Below are 22,787 nucleotides of genomic sequence, written 5' to 3'. Positions count from 1 at the left end.
ATCAAAGAAGAACTGAAAACCAGTAAAGGTAGTAATGTGGTTAAAACTCAAAACAAATAACCAGCTTGTATCCAATTTGTTTTTCCTTTAGCACATTATAAGAAGCTCTAAACTGTCCACTGACATCTTCTATAAACCTACCGAATGGCGATCTTGACTATACCTCTTCCTACCCTGCCCCCAAATCCAACACAACATTCTCTGCAACCTATGCCACCTTCAAGGGGATTCTAACACCAAACATGTCTTTACACCTCACCACAACTCTCCACTTTCCACAGCAATCATTGCCTCTGTGAATGCCTTGTACATTCACACCCCACCCCACCACCCCCCCCGCACTAAGTTCCCACCTGGCACATATTGGGCAAGCGACTGCAATGCTACACCTGCCCATTCACCACCTCCCTTACCTCCGTACAGGGCACCAAACAGTTATTCCAGGTGAGGCAAAACTTTCTTATTGTACTCGAAAACCATTTAATTCTTATAACAGAGAGGATGAAGCTGATCTTAGGCCTACATGCTTTCAGACGTTTCTAATCTTCTGCCCAAGTCGAAAGAAAAGAAGACGGAATGTCCAGGGTGGATAGGGTTCTTCAATAGTGCTGGCTGTTTTACTGAGGCAGCAAGAGGTCAGGACAAAGTACACAGAGGAGAGGTTGGCTTCCATGATGTGCTGAGCTGTGCACACAACTCTCTACATTTCTTGCAGTCACAGGCAGAGCAGTTCCCATACCAAGCCATGATACACCAATAAAAATTGGTGTTTGTCAATGGGGCCTTGCCAAATTTCTTAAGCCTTCTGAGGAAGCAGAGGGACTGTTGCGTTTTCTTAGCTGTGGCGTCCATGTAATTTGACTAGGACAAGTTATTAGTGATGTTCACAACTAGAAACTTGAAGCTCTTAACCCTCTCAATTTAAGCACCATTGATGTTGATAAGAATATATGTATCATGTTCCTCCTTGAAGTCAACAAAGTTCATGACCAACTCTTTTGCTTTGGTAATATTGAGGGAAAGGTTGTTGTCATGACACCAAGTTACTAAATTCTCTTCCTCCTTCCTAAATAGACTCATTGTTATTTGAGATTTAGCCCATTATGGTGGTATCATTTGCAAAATTTTAGATGGAGTTAGAGCAGAATCTGGGCAGGCAGTTGTGAATGTACTGGGAGTAGGTTATGGGGCTGGGGAAACAATTGCACAGAGCTCCAGTGTTGACAAGTAATTGCGATAGAGGTAATTGCTGCCTATCTTTACTGACTGCCATCTATTGATCAGGAAGTCAAGAATCCAGTTGCAGAGGGATGTGTTGAGTCCCAGCTATTGATCAGGACGTCAAGAATCCAGTTGCAGAGGGATGTGTTGAGTCCCAGCTATTGATCAGGACGTCAAGAATCCAGTTGCAGAGGGATGTGTTGAGTCCCAGGTCTTGGAGCTTGGTGACGAGTTTGCTTGGATTATAGTTTTGAAGACAGAGCTGTAGTCAATAAACATGATGCATGAACCTTTACTGTTTAGATACTCTAGAGATGAGTGTTCGGTCAGGGAGGTACCCTCTGTTGAAGACCTGATTTGTTGGTAGGCAAATACCTCTGGGTCAAGGTTGTCTGGGAAGCTGGGGTAAATGCATACCAAAACCAACACTTAATAATGACAGATATCAGAGCCACTGGGCGGTAGTCATTAAAGTGCTTTGTTTTTCTTAGCTATGAGGATGATGGTGGTCTTCTTAAAGCAGGTGGGAAACTCAGATTGAAGCAGGGAGAGGTTAAAAATGTCTGCACATACCTCTGCTAGCTCATCTGTACAAGTGCTAAGGTTAAGGCTAAGGACTCCATATGAGCCAGTTGTTTTCCATCGATTCACACCAAAAGACTGATCTTACATTTGCAACAGTGAATGTACATTCAGATGCACTGCAGGCTGTTGGAGTGGGAGCTAACATAGCAATCCCTTTCTGTTCAAAATATGCATAGAATTTGTTAAGCTCATCGGGAAGGAATAATCTAACTTTTTTTGCGTAATATATTTGAACTACTATACTAATGAAATATTATTGCGCAAAAAAACAAGCTGCTGGAGGAACTCAGTGGTTTAGACAGCATCTGCTGAGCCAAAGTCAATCACAGGACTCTGCAGAGTGGTGGCCAGCCCAGCGCATCTGCAGATGTGAACTTCCCACTATTCAGGACATTTGCATTGGCAGGTGCCTAAAAAGGGCCCGAAGAGTCATTGGGAACCTGAGTCACCTCAACCACAAAGTGTTCCAGCTGCTACCATCCAGGAAATGGTACCACAGCATTAAAGCCAGGCCAACAGGCTCTGGGACAGCTACTTCCACAAGCGAATCAGACTGATTAATTCATGATGACACAACTGTATTTCTAAGCTATATTGACTGTTCTGTTGTATATCTTACTGTACATACTATTTATTACAAATTACTATAATTTGCACATTGCACATTAGGACAGAAACTTAAAGATTTTTACTCCTCATGTAAGAAATAAAGTCAATGCATTTCTAAGTCGACTATTGCTTACCACCACTGATGCTACCTGACCCGCTGAATCCTCCATATCCTCCAGCAGCTTAATTTTTTTGTTCCAGGGCTCACTACTTGTAGACATTTACATCTCAATATTAATGCAAGCTTATTTCTTAATCAGACCTCCTGCAGAAGCAATGGCAATAGCACTCACATCTACTGTGACGAAATACTGGGCTGGTTTCCTCCAGGTTTCTTCCACTTTCTAAAAAAATGTACAGGCAAGTGTAAACATACTATGTTGGCCCCAGAAGCATAGGGACACTTTTAGGCTAGCCCTAGCACATCCTTGGACACAAAATATTTTGCTGTACATTTCAATGTATATGTGGTAAATAAAGCTGATCTTTATTTTTGAGAGATTGGTCATGGCTCGAATTAACTCCTGCCTGAGTAAAGACCTAGATCTGCTCCAATTTACAGCGGACACAATCTCACTGCTCTCCACTCAGCCTTGGACCACCTGGACAACAGCAATACCTAAATCAGGCTGCTATTTAACGATTACAGCTCACTGTTCATCATCCCCCGTCAGTACAAATCAACAAGCTTCAAAACCCGGACCTTTATACCTCTAGTTGCCACTGATTTCTTGACTTTCTCATCAGGAAACCACAGTCAGTGTGGATCGGTGATAACATCTACCCCTCTCTGACAACTGACACCTTAAGGATGCGTGCTTAGTCCATTGCTCATTGGCCACCAACAGCAGCTTGCCAGAGTAGTCTGTCCTAGGCCAGTCTTTCAAATTACTCCAGGTCTCTAGGCGAAGATCCTTCCGCTCCCAGGGATGAGATTCTCGGAGCTTCTGTTGGTGTTTCTGTAGCTCTGAGTTTTTACAGGATGGGGTTGCTAACCTCATGACCAACCGTCCTCCTTTCACAGCCGGACTTGGGACCATCATGGTGGAGTTAGTTCACTGATGTAGGTGAAAAAGGCAAATGGTATATTGACATTCATAGCAAAAGGATTTGAGTACAGGAGCAGGGAGGTTCTACTGCAGTTATACAAGGCCTTGGTGAGACCGCACCTACAATATTGTGTGCAGTTTTGGTCCCCTAATCTGAGGAAAGACTTTCTTGCCACAGAGGGAGTACAGAGAAGATTCACCAGATTGATTCCTGGGATGGCAGGACTTTCATATGAAGAAAGACTGGATCGACTAGGCTTATAGTCACTGGAATTTAGAAGACTGAGGGGGGATCTTATTGAAACGTATAAAATTCTAAAGGGATTGGACAGGCTAGATACAGGAAGATTGTTTCCGATGTTGGGGAAGTCCAGAACGAGGGGTCACAGTTTAAGGATAAAGGGGAAACTTCTTCACACAGAGAGTGGTGAATCTGTGGAATTCTCTGCCACAGGAAACAGTTGAGGCCGGTTCATTGGTTATACTTAAGAGGAAGTTAGATATGGCCCTTGTGGCTAAAGGGATCAGGGGGTATGGAGAGAAAGAAGGTACAGGGTTCTGAGTTGGATGATCAGCCATGATCATACTGAATGGCGGTGCAGGCTCGAAGGGCCGAATGGCCTACTCCTGCACCTATTTTCTATGTTTCTATGTACTCATTCTAAACTCATTACTGTGTGGCTAGGCACAGCTCAAACAGCATCTATAAATTCTGCAATGACACTACAGCTGTTGGCCACATTCCAGATGGTGATGAGGAGGTGTACCCTGTACTCAACATCAACGAGACCAAGGAATCAATTGTGAACTTCAAGAAAGTCAGGGAAATACACAAATACTCATTGAGGAGTCAGCAGTGAAAGGACAAGCAGCTTCAAGTTACTGGGCATCAACGTCTCAGAGTATCTATCTTGGGTCCAACAGATTGATGCAATCACAACGGTGGTACACCTGCAATTATACTTCATTAGGAGTTTGACGAGATTTGGTATGTCACTAAACACTCTAGCAAATTTCTATAGACGTACGGTGGAGAGCATTCTGATTGGTTGCTTTACCAGCTGGTACGGAGAATCAAATGCACTGGATCGTAAGAGGTGGAAAAGGTTTGTAGACTCAGCCAGACTTTTGTGAAACTTTGCCCTGTTCCCCCCACCACCACTGAGGACACCTTCAAAAGGTCTGCCTCAAAAGATGGCATCCATCATTAAGAATCTCACAACCTGGGACATGCCCTCTTCTCATCACTACCATCAGGGAGAAGGTACAAGAGCCTGAAGACCCACATTCAATGTTTAGGAACAGCTTCTTCCCCTTTGCCATCAAATCTCTGAATGGTCCATGAACCTCGCTATTCCTCTTCTGCACTAATTATCTATTAACTTAGCTTATAATTTTTGGTGTCTTGCACCATATTTCTGCCATAAAACAACAAACATCATGTCATATGTCATTCATAATAAGCCTGATTCTCATTCTGACTAAGGAAGACAAAGAGCCACATGCAATCCTTGACATGTTTCATTGCTAAATTTAAGGGGTGTATTGTCACTTCTATGGCAGATGAAGACAGAGGCTCTGAGGCCGATGGCGGTTGTTACCAGGTCGGCGCAGTCACTCTTCATAGAAGGACTGAATTTGTATGACCGCTCTCCTCGCTGGTGTCAGGAGGATGCTTTCAAAATTATTAAATATATGTAATTACTGGACTGTAGTTTATATTGGTTTATACTGGTCTGCTGTGTTATCTTTTTTCTTGCTGATTGGCAGGTGGACGACATATTACTTTTTGTGCGGGGGAGGGGTTGGACATTTGGGGTCTGATGTTCTTGGTGTTTTCTGTGTGGGAAAATTGTTAGTTTTTGTGTGTGAGAGGGGTAGGGGTTTGATGCTATTGTTGCTATTCATTTTTACGATGGAAGGGATGGAAGTTTAGGGCTTTAACGTTCTAGCTGCCGTTTTCTGAATAGGCAATCTGTTTGTGCAAGGGAAGGGGTGAGGGCTTAGGGAATGCTAGTTTTGGTTCATTTTTTTCTTTTTTATGTGGAGGTTTGATGTCTTTTCTTTCAACAAATCTCATGGTTTTATTTATTTCATGGCTATTTGGAGAAGACAAATATCAGTACACGCATATTTTGACTGTAAAATGCACCTCTGAACCTTTAGTAGGGCTTTAAAATAATAAAATTGAGGATGATAGAGGTCCTTCCCCAATGTACGAATGCCTAGTTTATGCACCATCCTTACATACAAATAAGTGTGAGATACAAAGTATGGATTTGCAAGCTACTGCAGGGCTACTCGTATATTATGTCATGTGGGAACTCAGTTTGTGGCCTCATTTTCAACTTGCAAGCAATTTACAAGCAGTTAACAGAAAGGGAATCCTATAATAGCCTGGGGACAACATGTGTACAACTAAGGTGTCTACTTCAGGAGGGGATGCAATTAACAAATGCATCATGAGGGAGATAAAACATCTGAAGGAAGTGAATTCCCAAGCTGATTGTAGATAATAAAAAATAGCAAAAAATTACAACAGAAAATGCTGGAGGCACTCAGATTGCACCTCTGAAGAGAAAAAGACTAGTAACATTTTTGTTCAATGACCTTCCCTCAGATCTGAAAAAGTGAGGACATATGTATAGTTTTAATGAAGACACAGGAGACCGCAGATGCTGGAATCTGGAGCAACATACAAAAAGCTAGAGAAACTCAACAGGTCAGGCAGCACCTATAATGTAAATACAAAATTCTGCAGATGCTGGAAATCCAAAGCAACATATGCAAAATGCTAGACGAACTCAACATGTCAGGCAACATTTATGGAAATAAATAGTCAACATTTTGGACCAAGACTCTTCCTCAGGAAGTTCAATAAACTGTTGGAGGAATTTACTAGATCGTGCACTGGGGAAGACAGGAATTGTTGATGTTTCAGGTCAAGGCACTGTATAAGACTATTTTAAGATACAAGATTTGGGGGAAGCAGGAGACAGAGTGGAGTGGAAAATGTGAATGTGTGATACGATGTCCACCTAATACAAATATGTTGCCAATCCAACTGACAAACGCTTATGAATGCTTGTTCATCACCACTGATCTCTGTGCAAGAGTGTAAATACAGGGAAACGAATGAGCACAAAACAATCACGATACAATAATACAGTAAATCTTTTATTTCCTCTATAGATGTTAGCTAATTTAATTTTACAGGTGGATGACGTTACATCAAAACTACTGAGTTCTGACCCAAACAGGTTGCTCATCTAAAATTGTTGAACTTAATATCGAGTCACAAGAACTGCAACATGCTGATATAGAATCAGAGTTGCTGAACCTTGAGCTGACACTACGGTTCATTGAAAAAATTCAGGTCAAATAAAATGTAATGTCTGGTTAAGGACATGGTTTATTGTATTACTGCTTTGTTGTTAGGTATTGAAAATCTCAACATCAGCAAAATCAAAGAGCTGAATATGAACTACAGGAGAAAACCTGAGGTCCATAAGCCAGTCCTCAGAGATTTGAGGTGGAGAGGGTCAGTAACTTTAAATTCCTTGGTGTTATTTCCGAGTATCAGAGTACTGATCCTAAGACCAGCACACAAGTGCCATTATAAAGAAAGCACGGCAGCACCTCTACTTTCTTACAAGTTAGCACAAATTCAGCATGTCATATTGCTTGATTTTTGTATTTATCGCTCTTTGTTGGTGTGTAGCTTTTTATTGATTGTATTTCTTTGTTAAACTGTGAATGTCCTCAAGAAAATGAATCTTAGGGTACTATATGGTGACATAAAGTTAAATAATATATTCTTAGACCTTAGGAGCACAAAGTAAACATTCTACCTCGAAGATTTTCCAGCATTCATTAAGACAACTCCGTCTTAAGTAAAGAAAAAAATATTAACCTCTTTAGAAATTTTCAAAGGTTCTCTTCCCCTTTTCAGGAGAGATTCCCAAATTTCAGTGACTCTTGTATGATGAAGTCATTACTGACATTGCAGAAACAGCCAATGGAAGTCAACATTAACAGGTTCATACTCCAGCCAAAAATAAAGAAATCAGTCCTCTAAATAATGAAATAAATTGTTTCATCTTTGTTCATGAGAGGTTGCAGAAAATATAAAATTATGTAGTATGTACTTCAGGAAGTACTTGTAAAACTACAAAACAAATATAACATATGGTGAAAAGAATATTAAATCCCACAATTACTTTTCTTTCATAGTGAAGGCAATTCCTAAACAAATCACTTGCAACTCTGAAATCTGTATTATAACTTAATACATACTTTAAAAAATTACCTTACATACCTGTTCCTGCAAGTCATAGTCATAACTGTCATGGAGCAGAAGACTGAGGACATAGCGAGTGTAGATCATGGCATCAATCCCACATTTCTCTAACTCTTGTCCTAGCCAGGTCTGCACTGGACCCAAAGCTTGAAAGAGAGACATTTCAGGAGCAGATGAGAGGCTTTGGCAGGAGCTTGAAGATTCCTCAGATGGTCGGCCTTCCACAACAACTGCACAGGTTGGAAGCGTAAAGGTATGCTGTAGGCATTCTTAAATCTTGCAGCATTTTCCTGATATTGAAAAATTATCTGGAGTTATTCACTCCGGGTGTAATGGTCGACCAATTGCTTGGACTACCATTTATACTGGCTGCAAACAGTCAATAGATGGAAGTTTCATTCCACTGGCATGGCAGATGGCGAGAGAGGATCTCAATTAGCAAAACACTCTCCTGTGCTTGCAAACTTTCAGACAGATTAGACACCTTTCATGGTTCTGTTATTGCAGGACTACTTGTGGTAGAGCCTGAAAAATATGATAGAGGTACAAAAGTGTATTACTATTAAAAATTCCAAATGATGGACAACTTACATATTGTAATTATAATTCATCGTTAGCCAAATTATTTACTAAATTGACCAACTTCTGTATATTCCATGTAATTTGTCATCATCTGGCAATGCATTTCTACGTTGGACTACATCACAAATGATTTGGTTTTAGGTTATGCTACTGGGAATGCATTTCTACAACTAATCAAAAATGGACAACATCACAAATGATTTAGTTTTAGGTTATGCTACTGGGAATGATAAAATGGAATCAATTGTCATCCAGAGCTAATCAAGGCAATTTATAACATTTTCAACAAATTTCTCTTCACTTGAGAAGATTGGAAATTGTTGATAATATTAAAATTCCCTCTCATCTCCCTTGGCTCCCACAGCATAAGAATTGAACTCATATATGCTTGATCTGACAGTCTATTTTTAATAAACCTTAATGCTCTTGCCTGATTCAAATATTCAAGGCCCAGCTGTAATCACCTCAAAACGTGAAGAGAGGGCAGCACATCGCATATTGTGTTACCAGGGGTAATCCAATTTTATTGGCCCGATTTCTCAACTCCGTGCATTTTTAAGTATAAATTTACAAAAACGCAAATTATATGGTGAAACAGATTAACATTTTTGTTATTGAAAAAAATCTCATGGCACAAAAGTAACAAGTAACAATATAGGATGTGGTTTGATTTTACCTAGTACCAGCACATGGGTGAATTTATCCACGTTCATGTTATGCTGTGCATCCACAGTATAATTTGATAATATAGATATTGGATGCTAACAAATGTGTCGGGTTTGTGTAAAGGACTAATTAGAGATTTTGTTGAATTTTTATAACAAATGAAACAGAAACCTCAGAATAACAAAAAAAAATGAGAACACCTACTATTTAGTACACTGGTATCCTGCCTAGAGTTAGGCTGCGCCCTGCTGATTTAAAATAACAGTCCTCTCATCCAAACACACTAGCACAAACTCACTCCCTATCTATACCCCAACTTTGAAAATAAAATACTTCCTGGGACTAGACATTACTAGGGAAGGTAGTGTGAACAGCACTAAAATGTGGGGTAAAGGTGCACTGTGGCCTGGCATGATGAGTACAAGCCATAGCTGGGAACTAGCAACACCAATTCTACAGGCTGTCAGTACATCTTGGCTCAACAATCTCACTCAACACTACCTATGGATGAGATGGAAGTTGTTATCTTTCATTACCTTCACAGCTTTGCTCAGTGCAAGGCTTATCTACTGTAACAAACTTTACAGGAACCCTTTCCATACTGAGCAATGGGGTAATTCCTCATTAGATATGTACCAGGTTTTCACACAGCAACACACACAGTGGGAATGGGAGGTATTTACACCAGATTCCTGCTACAGGAGCTCTGAAAGTAACACATCTTTCTGCATTCAGTAAAATGCGATCACAATCCCTCTGAGTGATGATGCAGTATGCCTTATCGCTCCTTAAAACACATTCTATGCACCTCAAAACATTTTTAAGAATATTTGATTCACTAGAATCAAAAGTGATTGGTTTCATCACTCCCATCACCCCTAATTACACAATTATACATATAATTTTAAAAAATAGTCACATTTTTTCTGAAAATATTTGGAAAAGAAATGACCAGTTTCTCAAGTAATAGCTCATCAATAAGTATGTAGAGGTTAAGTTCAATCTTCCCTAAAAAAAAATTAACATTCCACATTTGACCATTTTCTGCAAATAGATACTAAAATATTTAGTTTATATCAGTTGAACCAGTGGACTGCTTAACATTCAGATTACATTCTCCTATTACAGTCATAGGTTGATCAGCAAGACCCCAATTCTTCTTGCCCATGCTGAAGAAATGATCACATACTACCAAACTGTGTTATTACCCTATATCCAACAAGTATGATCCATCCCTTATCTATCAAGGAAAATTACTCATTTTGTCAATCTTCCTCATTCAAGGGTGATGAGAAGCAATTTGATTTTGTCACCAAGAATTCTACATCATAATGCGAGTTATAATGTGTGTTTTACTGCAGCAAAATAGGTTGCATAGAAACTGGTTGGGGCCTATTAAAGATATATTGGCTGGTCTGCTCCTGGCAGAACAATCATTTTGTTAAACAATGCATTGCCTGGGAAAATTCAGCGACACAAGTTCAAAGCTGCCATGCAATATTGAAGAGGTCTTGCACACTCACAGATCCCTCCTTTTATCCACTTTGCCATTGCAAAGACATTAAAACTCATGAAGTAAGTCAGTCAGTCTAGGATTGTGGCTGCATTGAAGGTAGTTGTGAGGAAATGGTAGGGCAGGTAATGGAAGGCACAAAAATCCAAAAGACATTCTCAGTTGGTATTAAAAAAATCATGTGATCTGGTTATTGCGGTGGGGTAGGTACTGACTGACAGTTAAAAGAATGGAAAGAATGAAATCAGTGCACTAGAGGTAAAGGTTTCGTGGTGATATATCACCACTTTTCCTGAGATTTGTTCTATTATAGATTAGTTACAATTTCTGTACAGATAGTTCAGTTTCACTCTAAACAATACCTCATCACAAGAATTGAACTTCACTGAGGAAAAACACTGGAATTACCTCTCCCTAATTCTAAGTTTTCTGCCTGGAGATGAAAAATAATGAAGTTTACAAGTATGTGAGCTTTCTCCACATTCAAAGAACTATAATGGCATTTAACTTTCATGTTTAACTATTGGTAGAGAAGGAAGCCATTTCACCACATAGTTGTGGCAGCTCAATGAAAATGTATCCACTATACTTTATTCCCACTTTATAATACCCTTCTAAGGTTTTCGCAAACATACGTGGGTTTTACCCACATAATTCACATTCCCTGCATAAATTTCACGTCCATGACTATTCCAGCAGACCATTCTATCTTCCAAGAGTCAAAACCACTTCCTTTATCTTTTCATTGATTATGCAGCCTGTGATTAAAGAAGATCGTCATTTTCCTCTTCATAGCATCAGTTTCTACTATTTTAATCACATACTGTACTAAGTAAATCCCTTTTGGTCTCAATACATTCATTCTCAAGTAGAGAGTTGCTAACAAATAAGTATGTTAAGCTTAACCAATTATTTCTATATATTTATCCATCTCATTTCTTTTGGACAACATTCCTCCTTCATTAAATGTTTGTTCTTTACATTTCTCTGCATTGTCATGATATCCTTCTGCCAATCTGCTAGCTTTACAAATAGTGTCCTTCCACAATTAGCTACAGTCATTTCTTTTGACCCATATTTAAGTCCCAAGATAGTCTTAAGTTATTCAGAAGTTTCATGTAACTTAATTTTACCTTTTAAAATGTACAGATCAACACTTACTCACAAAATTCCTTTAAATTTAACTTATACAATCTGCTTTTTAAATATTCAGATTAACCATTTTATAAATAATGCTGAACACAGATTATATTTTGTTTTCACACTGGATGGTTGCCTTCATTCCCTGATAGGATCACTTGAATTGGGAATGCACCTATTTTGGATGCCTTTCCGCCCAATTCGGTTGAAGAGAGTGTTGATGTCAACAAATCGGTCTCTTGCTCCAATTTCCTTTCCAATTTAAGCACCTTGATGTTGAGTCATTGTTATCCATGTTATTTTTTATAAAATGTTATCATATGACTTGCTTGGTTTTTATAATTTCCCAATAATTCTTCCAGAAACACATCTAGTTGACATCTTAATCATCACGTTTATGAGCAGTAGCAATTATGGTATTGGTCAAAGAATAGTCAGGCTTTCTTTCTTATTTTTCTGAACTAGTTCCTCTCATCACAGAGAAATTGCAATCCCTTCACCCCCAAGTACTTGAGTATACATACATGCACACATGCCTGTCCAAACACACATACACACACAAAATTACAATCTTTGATAGCTTTCATTGTCAAATATAAAGTGTGTGAAAACTACCACTGAATATATTTGCATGTAATGCAATCCTCAAGACTTGTTAAACTGCCAAATGGAATTGGATGAACACCGATTCAGGAGGCTGAGATGTTGATAGGACATATAGAGAGGTAGCTACACCCAAGGTGCAATCCCATGCAGAGTACCCAAGGTCATTCCACTTAGGATACTATTGAGGGGCATGACCTCGCAGAGAAAAGTCACAGTGCTCAGGTCTCTGGGGCTGAGTCTGGCTCTCTGACTCAAGGTGAAGGGGGAGAAGAGTCAAGCTGTGGTGACTGGGGATTCGTTAGTTAGGGAAACAGAAAGGAGGTTCTGTAGATAAGAACAAAATTCTGTGAATAACAGTGGATGGTATGATGCCTCCTGGGTGCCAGGGTCCAGGACATTCTGAATCAAGTCTGCAGCAACCTTAAACGGAAGGGTGAGCAGCCAGCAGTCATGGTTCATGTAGGTACCAATGATATAGGTAGGAAGAGTGACAAGATTCTACAAAGTGATTTCAGGGAGTTAGGTGCTAAGTTAAAGAGCAGGACATCCAGGATTACAATTTCAGGATTGCTACCTGTGCCACATGCTAGTGAAGCCTGAAATAGGAAGATCATACTGTTTAACACGCGGCTAAGGAGTTGGTGTAGGAGAGAGGGTGTCAAGTTTTTGGATCATTGGGCTCTCTTCCAGGGAAGGTGACCTGTAAAGAAGACTGTTTGCACCTGAAATGGAGAAGGACTAATATCCAAGCGGGAATGTTTGCTCATGCTCAATGTGACAGAGTGGGATGGAATAAAGAGGGGAGGAGTGGCATTATTAGTCAGGAACAATGTCACTGCAGTACTCAGTCAAGACAGAATAGAGAACTTGTCTAATGAGACTTTATGGGTGGAACTGAGGAGCAAGAAATGTATGACCATGTTAATTGGACTAAATTATAGACCACTCACCAGCCTGCAAGATTTAGGGGAAGAAATCTGTAGAAAGATCAAAGATTTTTGCAAGAAGCATAAGATTCTGACAGCAGGTGATTTCAACTTTCCAGATATTGACTGGGACTCCCATACTGTAAAAGGGCTGGATGGGATAGAGTTTGTCAAATATGTTCAGGAAAGTTTCCTGAATCAGTACATAAGAAGGTCCAATGAGAGAGTATGCGATACTTGATCTCCCAATAGAGAATGTGACAAGGCAAGTGACAGAAGTCTGTGTTGGGGAACATTCTGCATCATAATACCATTAGTTTCAAAATAAATATGGAAAAAGATAGATATGGTCTGCAGGTTCAGATTCTAAGTTGAAGAAAGAGCAATTTTGATGGTTATCAGAAGGATCTAGCAACTGTAGATTGGGATCGGCTGTTTTCTGGTAAAGGTGTACTTGGTAAGTAGGAAGTCATCAAAAGTGAAATTTTGAGAGTACAAAGCTTGTATGTGCCTGTCAGACTAAAAACTAAAGGTAACAGGTTTAGGAACCTTTGTTTTCAAGAGCTATAGAGGCCCCAATTAAGAAAAAAGGTGTATAACAGATAGGAACAAATGAAGTACTTAAGGAGTATAAGAAATGCAAGAAAACACAAGAAAGAAATCAGGAGGGCTAAAAGAAGGCACGAGATTGCCCTAACAGATAAAATGAAGGAGAATCTTAAGCGATTCTACAGACATGTTATGAGCTAAAGGATTGTAAGGGACAAAATTGGTCCTCTGGAAGATAAGAATGGGTAATCTATCCTTAGAGCCAAAAGAGATGGGAGAGATCTTTAATGGATATTTTGCATCTGTATTTACTCTGGAGACAGACACAGACTATAGAAGTGAGGAAAAGCAGGAGTAAGGTTATGGAACCTATAAAGATGACGGAGGAGGATGTTTGCTGTCTTGATGCAAATTAGGGTGGATAAATCCCCACAGCCTGACAAAATGTTCCCTCGAACCTCGTAGGAGGCAAGTGCAGAAATTGCAGGGGCCTTAGCGAGATATTTAAATCATCCCTTGCAACAGGTGAGATATCAAAGAATTCTACTGGTTAAGAAAGGCTCTAAGAATAAACCTGGAAATTATAGGCCAGTAAGCCTGACATCAGCAGTGGGAAAGTTATTGCAAGGTATTCCAAGGGACCGGATATATGAGTTTTTGTACAGACGTGGACTAATTAGAGATAGTCAGCATGGCTTTGTGTGTGTTAAGTTGTAACCAACCAACCTCAGATTTTTAAGAAAGTTAACAGGAAAGTTGATGAAGGCAAGGTAGTAGATGTTGACTACATGGACTTAGCAAAGTCCCACATGGGAGGTTGTTCAAGAAGGTTCAGTCACTCGGCATTCAGGATGAGGTCATAAATTGGATTGGACATTGGTTTTGTGGGAGAAGCCAGAGAGTGGTAGTAGATGGTTGCCTCTGACTGGAGGCCAATAGCAAGTGGAGTGCTGCAGGGCTCAATGGTAGGTCTGTTGTTGTTTGCCATCTATATCAACTTGCAGATGACACCAAGACTGGGGGTGTAGTTGACTGCAAGGAAGACTATCAGCTTGCAGTACAATCTGAACTAGTTGGAAAAATGGGCTGAAAAATGGTAGATGGAATTTAATGCCAACAAAGTTTTGCCCTTGGTGGTAGGACCAACCAGGGTAGGTCTTACACAGTGAATGGTAGGGCTTTAAGGAGTGCGGTAAAACAAAGGGGTCTGGGAATACAGCTCCATTGAACGGGGCAACACAGGTAGATAAGGTCATAAAGAAAGCTTTTGCCACTTTGGCCTTCATAAATCAAAGTATAGAAAACCAGAGATGGGATGGTATGTTGAAGTTATGTTGCTGAGTACTTTGGAGTATCATGTGCAGTTTTGTCCACCCATCTACAGGAAAGATATTAAACATAAGTTGAAAGAGTACAGAGAAAATTTTACGAAGATGTTGACAGGACTGGAGGACCTCAGTTATAAGGAAAGATTGAATAAGTTATGACTTTATTCCTTGAAAAAGGTGAAAAATTTAAGGGAAACCTAAGGGGAAGCTTCTTCACTCAGAGGGTCGCAAAAGTGTGGAAGGAGCTGCCAATTCAAGTGGTGCATGCAAACCTGATTCTCAAGAGAAGTTTGGCAGTTACATTGTGGGTAGGGATATGGAAGGCTAAGGTCTGAGCGCAGGTCAACAGGAGTAGGCAGTTTAAATAGTTTGGCATGGACTAGATGAGCCAAAGGGCTCGTTTCTGTGCTTGTGTATTTCTATGACTCTAAGACCAGATTTACATACAAAATGCTGAGTCACTGTTGTTATGTGCAAATAGCAGATTGTATCTTAATGGCACTGAACAATCTAAATGTTGCTGTAACTACTGCAATATGAGAGACAAACACATTAACAAGGCAAAGACACAATTTTCAGAGAAAAATCGGGAACTCCAAGAGAATGGGTTCATACTAAAAGTAAGCGAATACACTTTTTAAATGAGTTAGTATCATTCATCATATTTACATAATCCAAAATTCTGGTTAGCCTCAGATACATTGACGGTACAGTCAATGATTTAACCAACAGACAACCCAAAAACACTCATCACATTGAGTGTAATGCTTAAGTACTTGAACAAACTGTATCAGTAAACTACACCAAAACATACCACACAGCTGCCTCAAAAAAAAATCAAAAGAAATTCTTTCAACTCAGGAAAATCATGTGGCTTGAGTACAATTATTGTACTTTCAAATATCCTAGAATAGGCTCCTACTACCTTGTAAATTTCTATGATTCTATGAAATGTTATACTACTCATTAACTGAATTTTATTTTGTGCTTGTTTTATCTGTTTTTAATCAAATTAAACAATCAAATACTTTTTTTAAATTGTCCTTAGCTCTTGAAAGTGAACGCAATGATGTTGCTGAAAATAAAATTTCAGCATAACAATGTTAAGAGATTTGTAATAAATGAATATATATAAATGAACGCAGATAAATCTACAATCAAACAGAGCTTGAGTTTAACAACTTATTTTCAAAATGTCACTGCTTGTACGGGAGTACCAGCCAAGATTTTGGTATTTGTGACTTTGGGATGGACTTGAACCCACAACCTGCTTACTAGTAAGACAAAAGCCCTTCTAACTAAGCCATAATTTGCATGATCTTTCAAAGCAATATATTTATGACAAAAGAGCAATTGAGTATTCATGGAAAATAGTACAGCCACTGGATTACTTGAGTCACGTACGATATCCCATCTCAATTCCACTTTCCATAAATCCCTTGATGCATTGAAATCTTAACTTCTTCTTTAATATCTTAAGCAACTTAGCGTCCACCATTTGTGGTACAGAATTCTTAGGATCTCTACCCTGTCAATAAAATATTTTCATCACAGTCTTAAATGCCTTGTTTTGTATTTTAGAACTGTAAATGATCAGTTTAATCCCGTGTCTCCCAGCAAGGAGAAACATCCTGCATCTAAACTGTCAGAATTTTATATGGTTCAACAACAACCCCTCTCATTGTTCTAATTCAGACAGAATACAGGTCTCATCAGGTCTCATTCATTCCATGAATGAGTTTGAATAGATCGTTGCAAATGTATGCCATATTAAGTAAGGAGAGCAAAACTACACATACTTCAGATGCAACTTCACTAAGGCCCAATAAAATAAAATTCAATGGGTCAATCATTTTGCTTCAAAAATATAAATCAGCATTTAATATTTTGAAGGTTCTCAAAAATAATTAATTTGAAAAATAGCACTGAGTAAGTTTTAACTTATTTTACCTAATTTTAGCTGGCAGTGGCAAAGAAGGATTTTAGATTACTGACAAAAATAAGAAAAGACATTTAGGACAAAGGGCCAAGACAGGATGAGTATTCCCTGTCACTGCTCTGTGTCAAAGAGTTTGATGCAATAGATGACATTTGGACATCACCAGCAGTAATAGATTATATTCCAGTAAGGAGTTAATATCACCTTGTTTTAGAGGTTACTTCTTTTTAAAATTGTATGTTGTATTAATACAAATACAAGAGATTCTACAGATTCTGGAAATTCAGAGGAACACACACACACACACACACACACACACACACACAATGCTGGGGGAGCTCAACAGGTCAGGCAGCATCTATGGAAATATATAAACAAATAATGTTTCAGGCAGAGACCTGCTGTATAATTATATCATTACTTTGTTCAATAGATTTCTTTACCATTTCCTACAGGATTGCAAAGATCAGCTGAGTTTATTCATTAATTTGCTTCCTAATCTGAGCAAAAATCATTTTGCAGATCATCACATACATTTCACCATAAACCAAGTATTAGCTGCTAATGATATAACCAGGCTTTTTAAACATCCTATTATCAATGGTCCTGAAGATCAACTGAGAAATGTATAACCTGGAAAAGAATAGAAACCATGCTGCAGCATCTGATACGATGTTCCAATTGTAAATCATGTTTTTCTCCAACTTAAATTCATGTAGACAATCAAAAGCATAATCTACAAGTAATGTCTCATGAAGTACTTGTAAATAGTAACTAATGTAGGTTCAATTCAAAAATTCATGAGGACTCATTATTTGTATCTGTGTCTGATTGGCATATCACAAGGTCCACTTACATTACCAACACAAAAAAAACATTAATGTCAATCTATAGCTTAATTTCCTGAAGATTACATGTACTATAATGAATATTGTTGAAATGTTATAAAATAATGTGATCCATTATGAACAGAAATGGCACTGCCAAATTCAAAATACAGTCCAAAGACAATAACATGATGCAGTAAGCTACTTAATTTCTTATTTAGAGCAATTCTCAACATAGTGTCCCCCGCTTTTCGAACATTCGTTTTACGACAACTCGCTGTTACCTGTTTTCGTTAACCAAAGAGGATTTTCGCTTTTACGATAAAAAGACGCTCACTTTATACGTGTGCTTACCCCAAGAAAGACTACAATGACCATGAAGCCTTGTGTGGGCAGTTGTTTGCGCATGCGTGTACGTGCACATATGTGTATGTGCGTAGGCGTGTACGTGCCAATTTTTTTCTCCAAATCGATTTTGGCTCACTGTCTTCCCAATTTTGATAAGTGAAACTACACCGTACCTACAATATTTCTACTTTATATAGGGTGTATATTTATCATCTCATTCCTGCTTTTACTATATGTTAGTGTTATTTTAGGTTTTATGTGTTATTTGGTTTGATATGGTAGGTTATTTTTTGGGTCTCAGAATGCTCAAAAACTTTTCCCCATATAAATTAATGGTAATTGCTTCTTCGCTTTACGACAAACGGTTTCATAGGAATGCTCTACCTTCGGATTGCGGGGGAAACCTGTAACTGAAAAAAAATTACAATTCATGCTACTCTCTTTAACATTAAACCAAGATTTGCACCTTAAACTCAAACTTGGTTATTCATAATGGATACTTTTTTCTTGTCACAAATGAAAAATGTTTATCTGGTTTAATATCACAGCAATGAGACCGTGGTCACAGAAAGAGCAGTTATTATGATGTAGCTCTATTCACTGGTCATACAGCTACCAATTAGACAGTCATCAGTGATATATGCTGCTATAGGCCCTTGTCTCTGCTTGCAAAAGCATGTACTTATTAGTCCAGAAGAGGCAGGTTAACATCAATAAGACTTGTTATTGAACTAACAAGATTGTCTGCACACTAAGCAATGGATGGTACTAAGGTAATCATAAAGGTTCTGAGATTTGCAAATCTGGATTACCTGGTAACAGCTTTCCAACATCGATAATACCAATGATCGTCAATACATTTAAAAGTCATGAGAAACTTGTGTGAAGCATGCTAAACAGAAATTTATTTGGAAAAGGCTAAAAGAGGCAGTGAATCTTTAAAATACCCTACAGAACATGGCCTACTAACTTCCTGGGAGCATTTGGAGAAGCTCTAGAAGCACACTTATACAGCTGCGCTTCACATCAAATCAAAAGAGAAACCGGCTATAACTATTGCTCCACTGACTTCTATCATTAACAAAGAGAAGATGACAGAAATCATGTTTGAAAGCCTGAATGTACAATGTACATGGCTATTCCTGCAACTCTGGCACTCCATGCATCAAGAACGCAGGATATAGTTCTAACAGTGGCTTTGGATTAACTGATGCTGTCCTGTTTATGAAGACTACTACCTGCCCAATGCTGTTAAAAGACTTAAATTATCAGGAAATTATATTACCAAAAATATAGAAAGATTCCTGTATGAAAGTGAATATCCTAAATACAATCCTTAAAGAAACTTTTGATAACATTAAGGAAACACTGTTATGTTGCTCCTGACGATGAACTAGAGGAGAAATATTAGATGGGCAATCAACAACAGGAATACACACTTCCTGAAGAAAGTCCAATCACAATCCAAAAGGAGCTCCTCCAGATATCAGGACTAGGTTTATAAAATGAGATACATTGATCGTGTGGATATCCAGAGGCTTTTTCCCAGGGCTAAAATGGTTAATACGAGAGGGTGTAGTGTTATTTTTAAATCACTAATTTTTATTGCAACACCAACAAATTACATTCAATACAACCAGTTACCAATTACATTTTGACTGTTTAACCCAACCACCCCTCAACCCTCATCCCCATCCCCCCTCCACCTCTCTCCCCTCCCAACCAACTGAATAGTACTGCATACACAGACAGAGCATTCTTATTTTAATAGAAGATCTTTTAAGTTAGATATCAAGTTTGTCCACATTGAGATTGTTTGGTCAAGCATCATTTGCTCTTACTGATGATAATTCCAGGTAAGAAATGTCCAAAAAGCTCCAAAGCCAGTGAGTACTTGAAATATCATCAGGAGATTTCCAACACTGGACTACAAATCTTCTTATCTGCAGTTGAGCCTGCCAAGCCAGATTTTGTGTTTTTTCCCCCATAAGGGAAAGGTGGGAGTCATCATTTAGAATATGTACAGCGGGGTGTGTAATTGTACCCCCGTTAGTTCTGTAAGAGTACTGATAACCTTCCCCCACAAACCAAAAACCGCTGGACATTCCCATACAACATGTATAAAAGAGCCAACAATTCCGTGGGGGCAAAATGAGCAATAGGGGTCAGGAACCAGTCCCATTTGATATCTAATTCTTGATGTTAGGTATGCTCTATGACAACATTTCAAGTGTATATACCAAATGATTTGGGTTTTTCAAAGCACCAGCAGCATATGAACTTCCAGTAGAAGTGGTAGAGGCAGGTTCGGTATTGTCATTTAAAGTAAAATTGGATAGGTATATGGATAGGAAAGGAATGGAGGGTTATAGGCTGAGTGCAGGCCAGTGGGACTAGGTGAGTGTAAGCGTTGGCACGGACTAGAAGGGCCGAGATGGCCTGTTTCCGTGCTGTAATTGTTATATTGCAATTATCCCAAATTGCATCCCAGTCTAAGTCTTGTCCCAATTCAGATATGCCCCTACCCCAGGCTTTCATTTCTGATGTGGGCAAATATTTCTGGGAGTTTAATTTATCATAGATAGAGAGGGTGTCCTTTTAAGGTGTTTGGAAGTAGGTACAGTGTGGACGTCAGGGGTAAATTTTTCACTCAGAGAGTGGTGGGTGCATAGAATGCACTGCTAGAGATGATGGTGGAAGTGAATACAATAGGGTTTTTTAAAGAGACTCTTAGATAGGTACATAGAGCTTAGAAAAATAGAGGGCTATGCAGCAGGGTAATTCTAGGTAGTTTCTAGAGTAGATCACATGGTCGGCATGACATTGTGGGCCTAAGGGCCTGTAATGTGCTGTAGATTTCTAGCCTCTATGTTCTATGTATGCTTAACAATAACCAGTGCATGTTTGCAAGAAACCAGAATTCATGAACTGATCTGCAAAAGTATTTAAAGATGCGATAAATACCTGAGGAAAGACCTAATTAGCAATGTAATGCTCTCTAGTGGTTCCACACTTTTCCCAGGAATGCAAGGAAGATTGCTCAACAAGAGTACCCGGTAAGTGTCAAGTACCCAATGGACTACAAATTAATGTCTTTGCACCACCAAACATGAATTATTCTGCTTTGATGGGTGCATCAGTTTTATCTAGCTTGCCAACATTTAAGAATATGTAGGTCACTTGTAATGATTATAGAGAATTATGGGCGAACCACAATTAACAAAAAGGGTTTTTAGGAATTAAACAATGAATTGAAATTTGCCTGGAGATGATCAAATACATTAATAAACAGCCCAAAATTGTGTTTTAGTCAAACTTAAAGAATTAAATAATTTACACAGAGAGTAGCTAGTACCTGAAGTGAGCTTCCAGAGATCATTGGAGCAACATTTAAAAGGGATTTGGATAGGTACATGAAGGGGAGGGACTTAAGACATTTATAGGCCGAACCCAGGTTTCTGGAACCAGCAGGAAAGATGCTATAGTTGGCATAAACCATTTGGTCTGAAGAGCCTGTTTCATGCTTTTTCACTCTACAGCTCCCATTTGAACTTCTCCAATTGGATTACTGACATTGCAAAAAAAAGGTAACATCCTGCTTGATAAAAGAATAATCTCTCTCCTCAGCTTGCCATTCTCCTCAAATGCTTTTTCTTTCATTTTCAAGCTGACTGTGGCTTCCCCTTGCCTAGTTGTATTCTGATCTATCGTGTTATTCCAGAAAATCCCTGCAAGTGTTTCTCAAACTCTTACACCAGCATCACCAGAAGGTCCTCATGGATTCTTACCTGCCTGGATATTTCTTTTACACAACAGCACCATATTGTTCAAAAGTTATCATCCAAAGTCATTGGTTTCTATATGTATGCTAAGAAACTCCCAACAGATACTCAGAAAATTGAAAGGAGGCTACATTTTAGTATCCAACTTTAAAGACTGTTCTTTTGAATAATCATAACTGATTTGAATAAACATCTTCAGATGAATACAGCTGTATTTCAGGTGTGAACCAACAAGATTTCAGAATCAGAATCAAGTTAAATATCACTGGCATAGAAGTCCTGCTGAAGGGTCTTAGCCCAAAATGTCAACTGTACTCTTTTCCATTGATGCTGCCTGTCCTGCTTAATCGTCCAGCATTTCACGTGTGTTGCTTGGATTTCCAGTATCTGCAGATTTTCTCTTGTTTGTGTAGTGAAATTTGTTGTTTTGTGGCAGCAGTACTTTGCACTACATAATAAAAAACATATAAATCACAACAAGTATATATAAAAAAGATTAAATAAATAGTGCAAAAAAAGAACAAAAATAGTGAACACGAGGAAATCTGCAGATGCTGGAAATTCAAGCAACACACACAAAATGCTGGTAGAACGCAGCAGGCCAGGCAGCATCTCTAGGAAGTACAGTCGACATTTCAGGCTGAGACATCGACTGTACTTCTTCCTATAGATGCTGCCTGGCCTGCTGCATTCTACCAGCATTTTGTGTGTGTTACAAAAATAGTGAGGTAGTGTACATGGATTCGTTGTACATTCAGAAATCTGTTGGCAGAGGGGAAGAAGCTATACCTACAATGCTCAGTGTGTGTCTTCAGGC

General features: G+C 38.9%; 1 protein-coding gene and 1 pseudogene across 4 annotated transcripts in view; one reads left to right on the top strand and one right to left on the bottom strand.

The window, feature by feature from the left end:
- kiaa0232 (KIAA0232 ortholog) overlaps positions 1-22,787 on the bottom strand; it is a 128,571-nt gene that overhangs the window by 73,366 nt on the left and 32,418 nt on the right. For all 4 annotated transcript variants that reach the window (XM_073042668.1, XM_073042671.1, XM_073042670.1 and 1 more), the window contains exon 2: positions 7,783-8,289. In XM_073042668.1, the coding sequence (XP_072898769.1) occupies positions 7,783-7,926 (144 nt within the window). In that variant the 5' untranslated portion in view covers positions 7,927-8,289. The remainder of the gene's footprint in view (positions 1-7,782; positions 8,290-22,787) is intronic.
- Positions 18,247-21,783, top strand: LOC140726000 (actin-6-like; annotated as a pseudogene).

The sequence above is a fragment of the Hemitrygon akajei genome, chromosome 4, assembly GCF_048418815.1.
Source record: "Hemitrygon akajei chromosome 4, sHemAka1.3, whole genome shotgun sequence".
Lineage (NCBI taxonomy): Eukaryota > Metazoa > Chordata > Chondrichthyes > Myliobatiformes > Dasyatidae > Hemitrygon > Hemitrygon akajei.
Note: the sequence above shows the minus strand (reverse complement) of the source record. Positions and strands in the feature narration are given on the sequence as shown.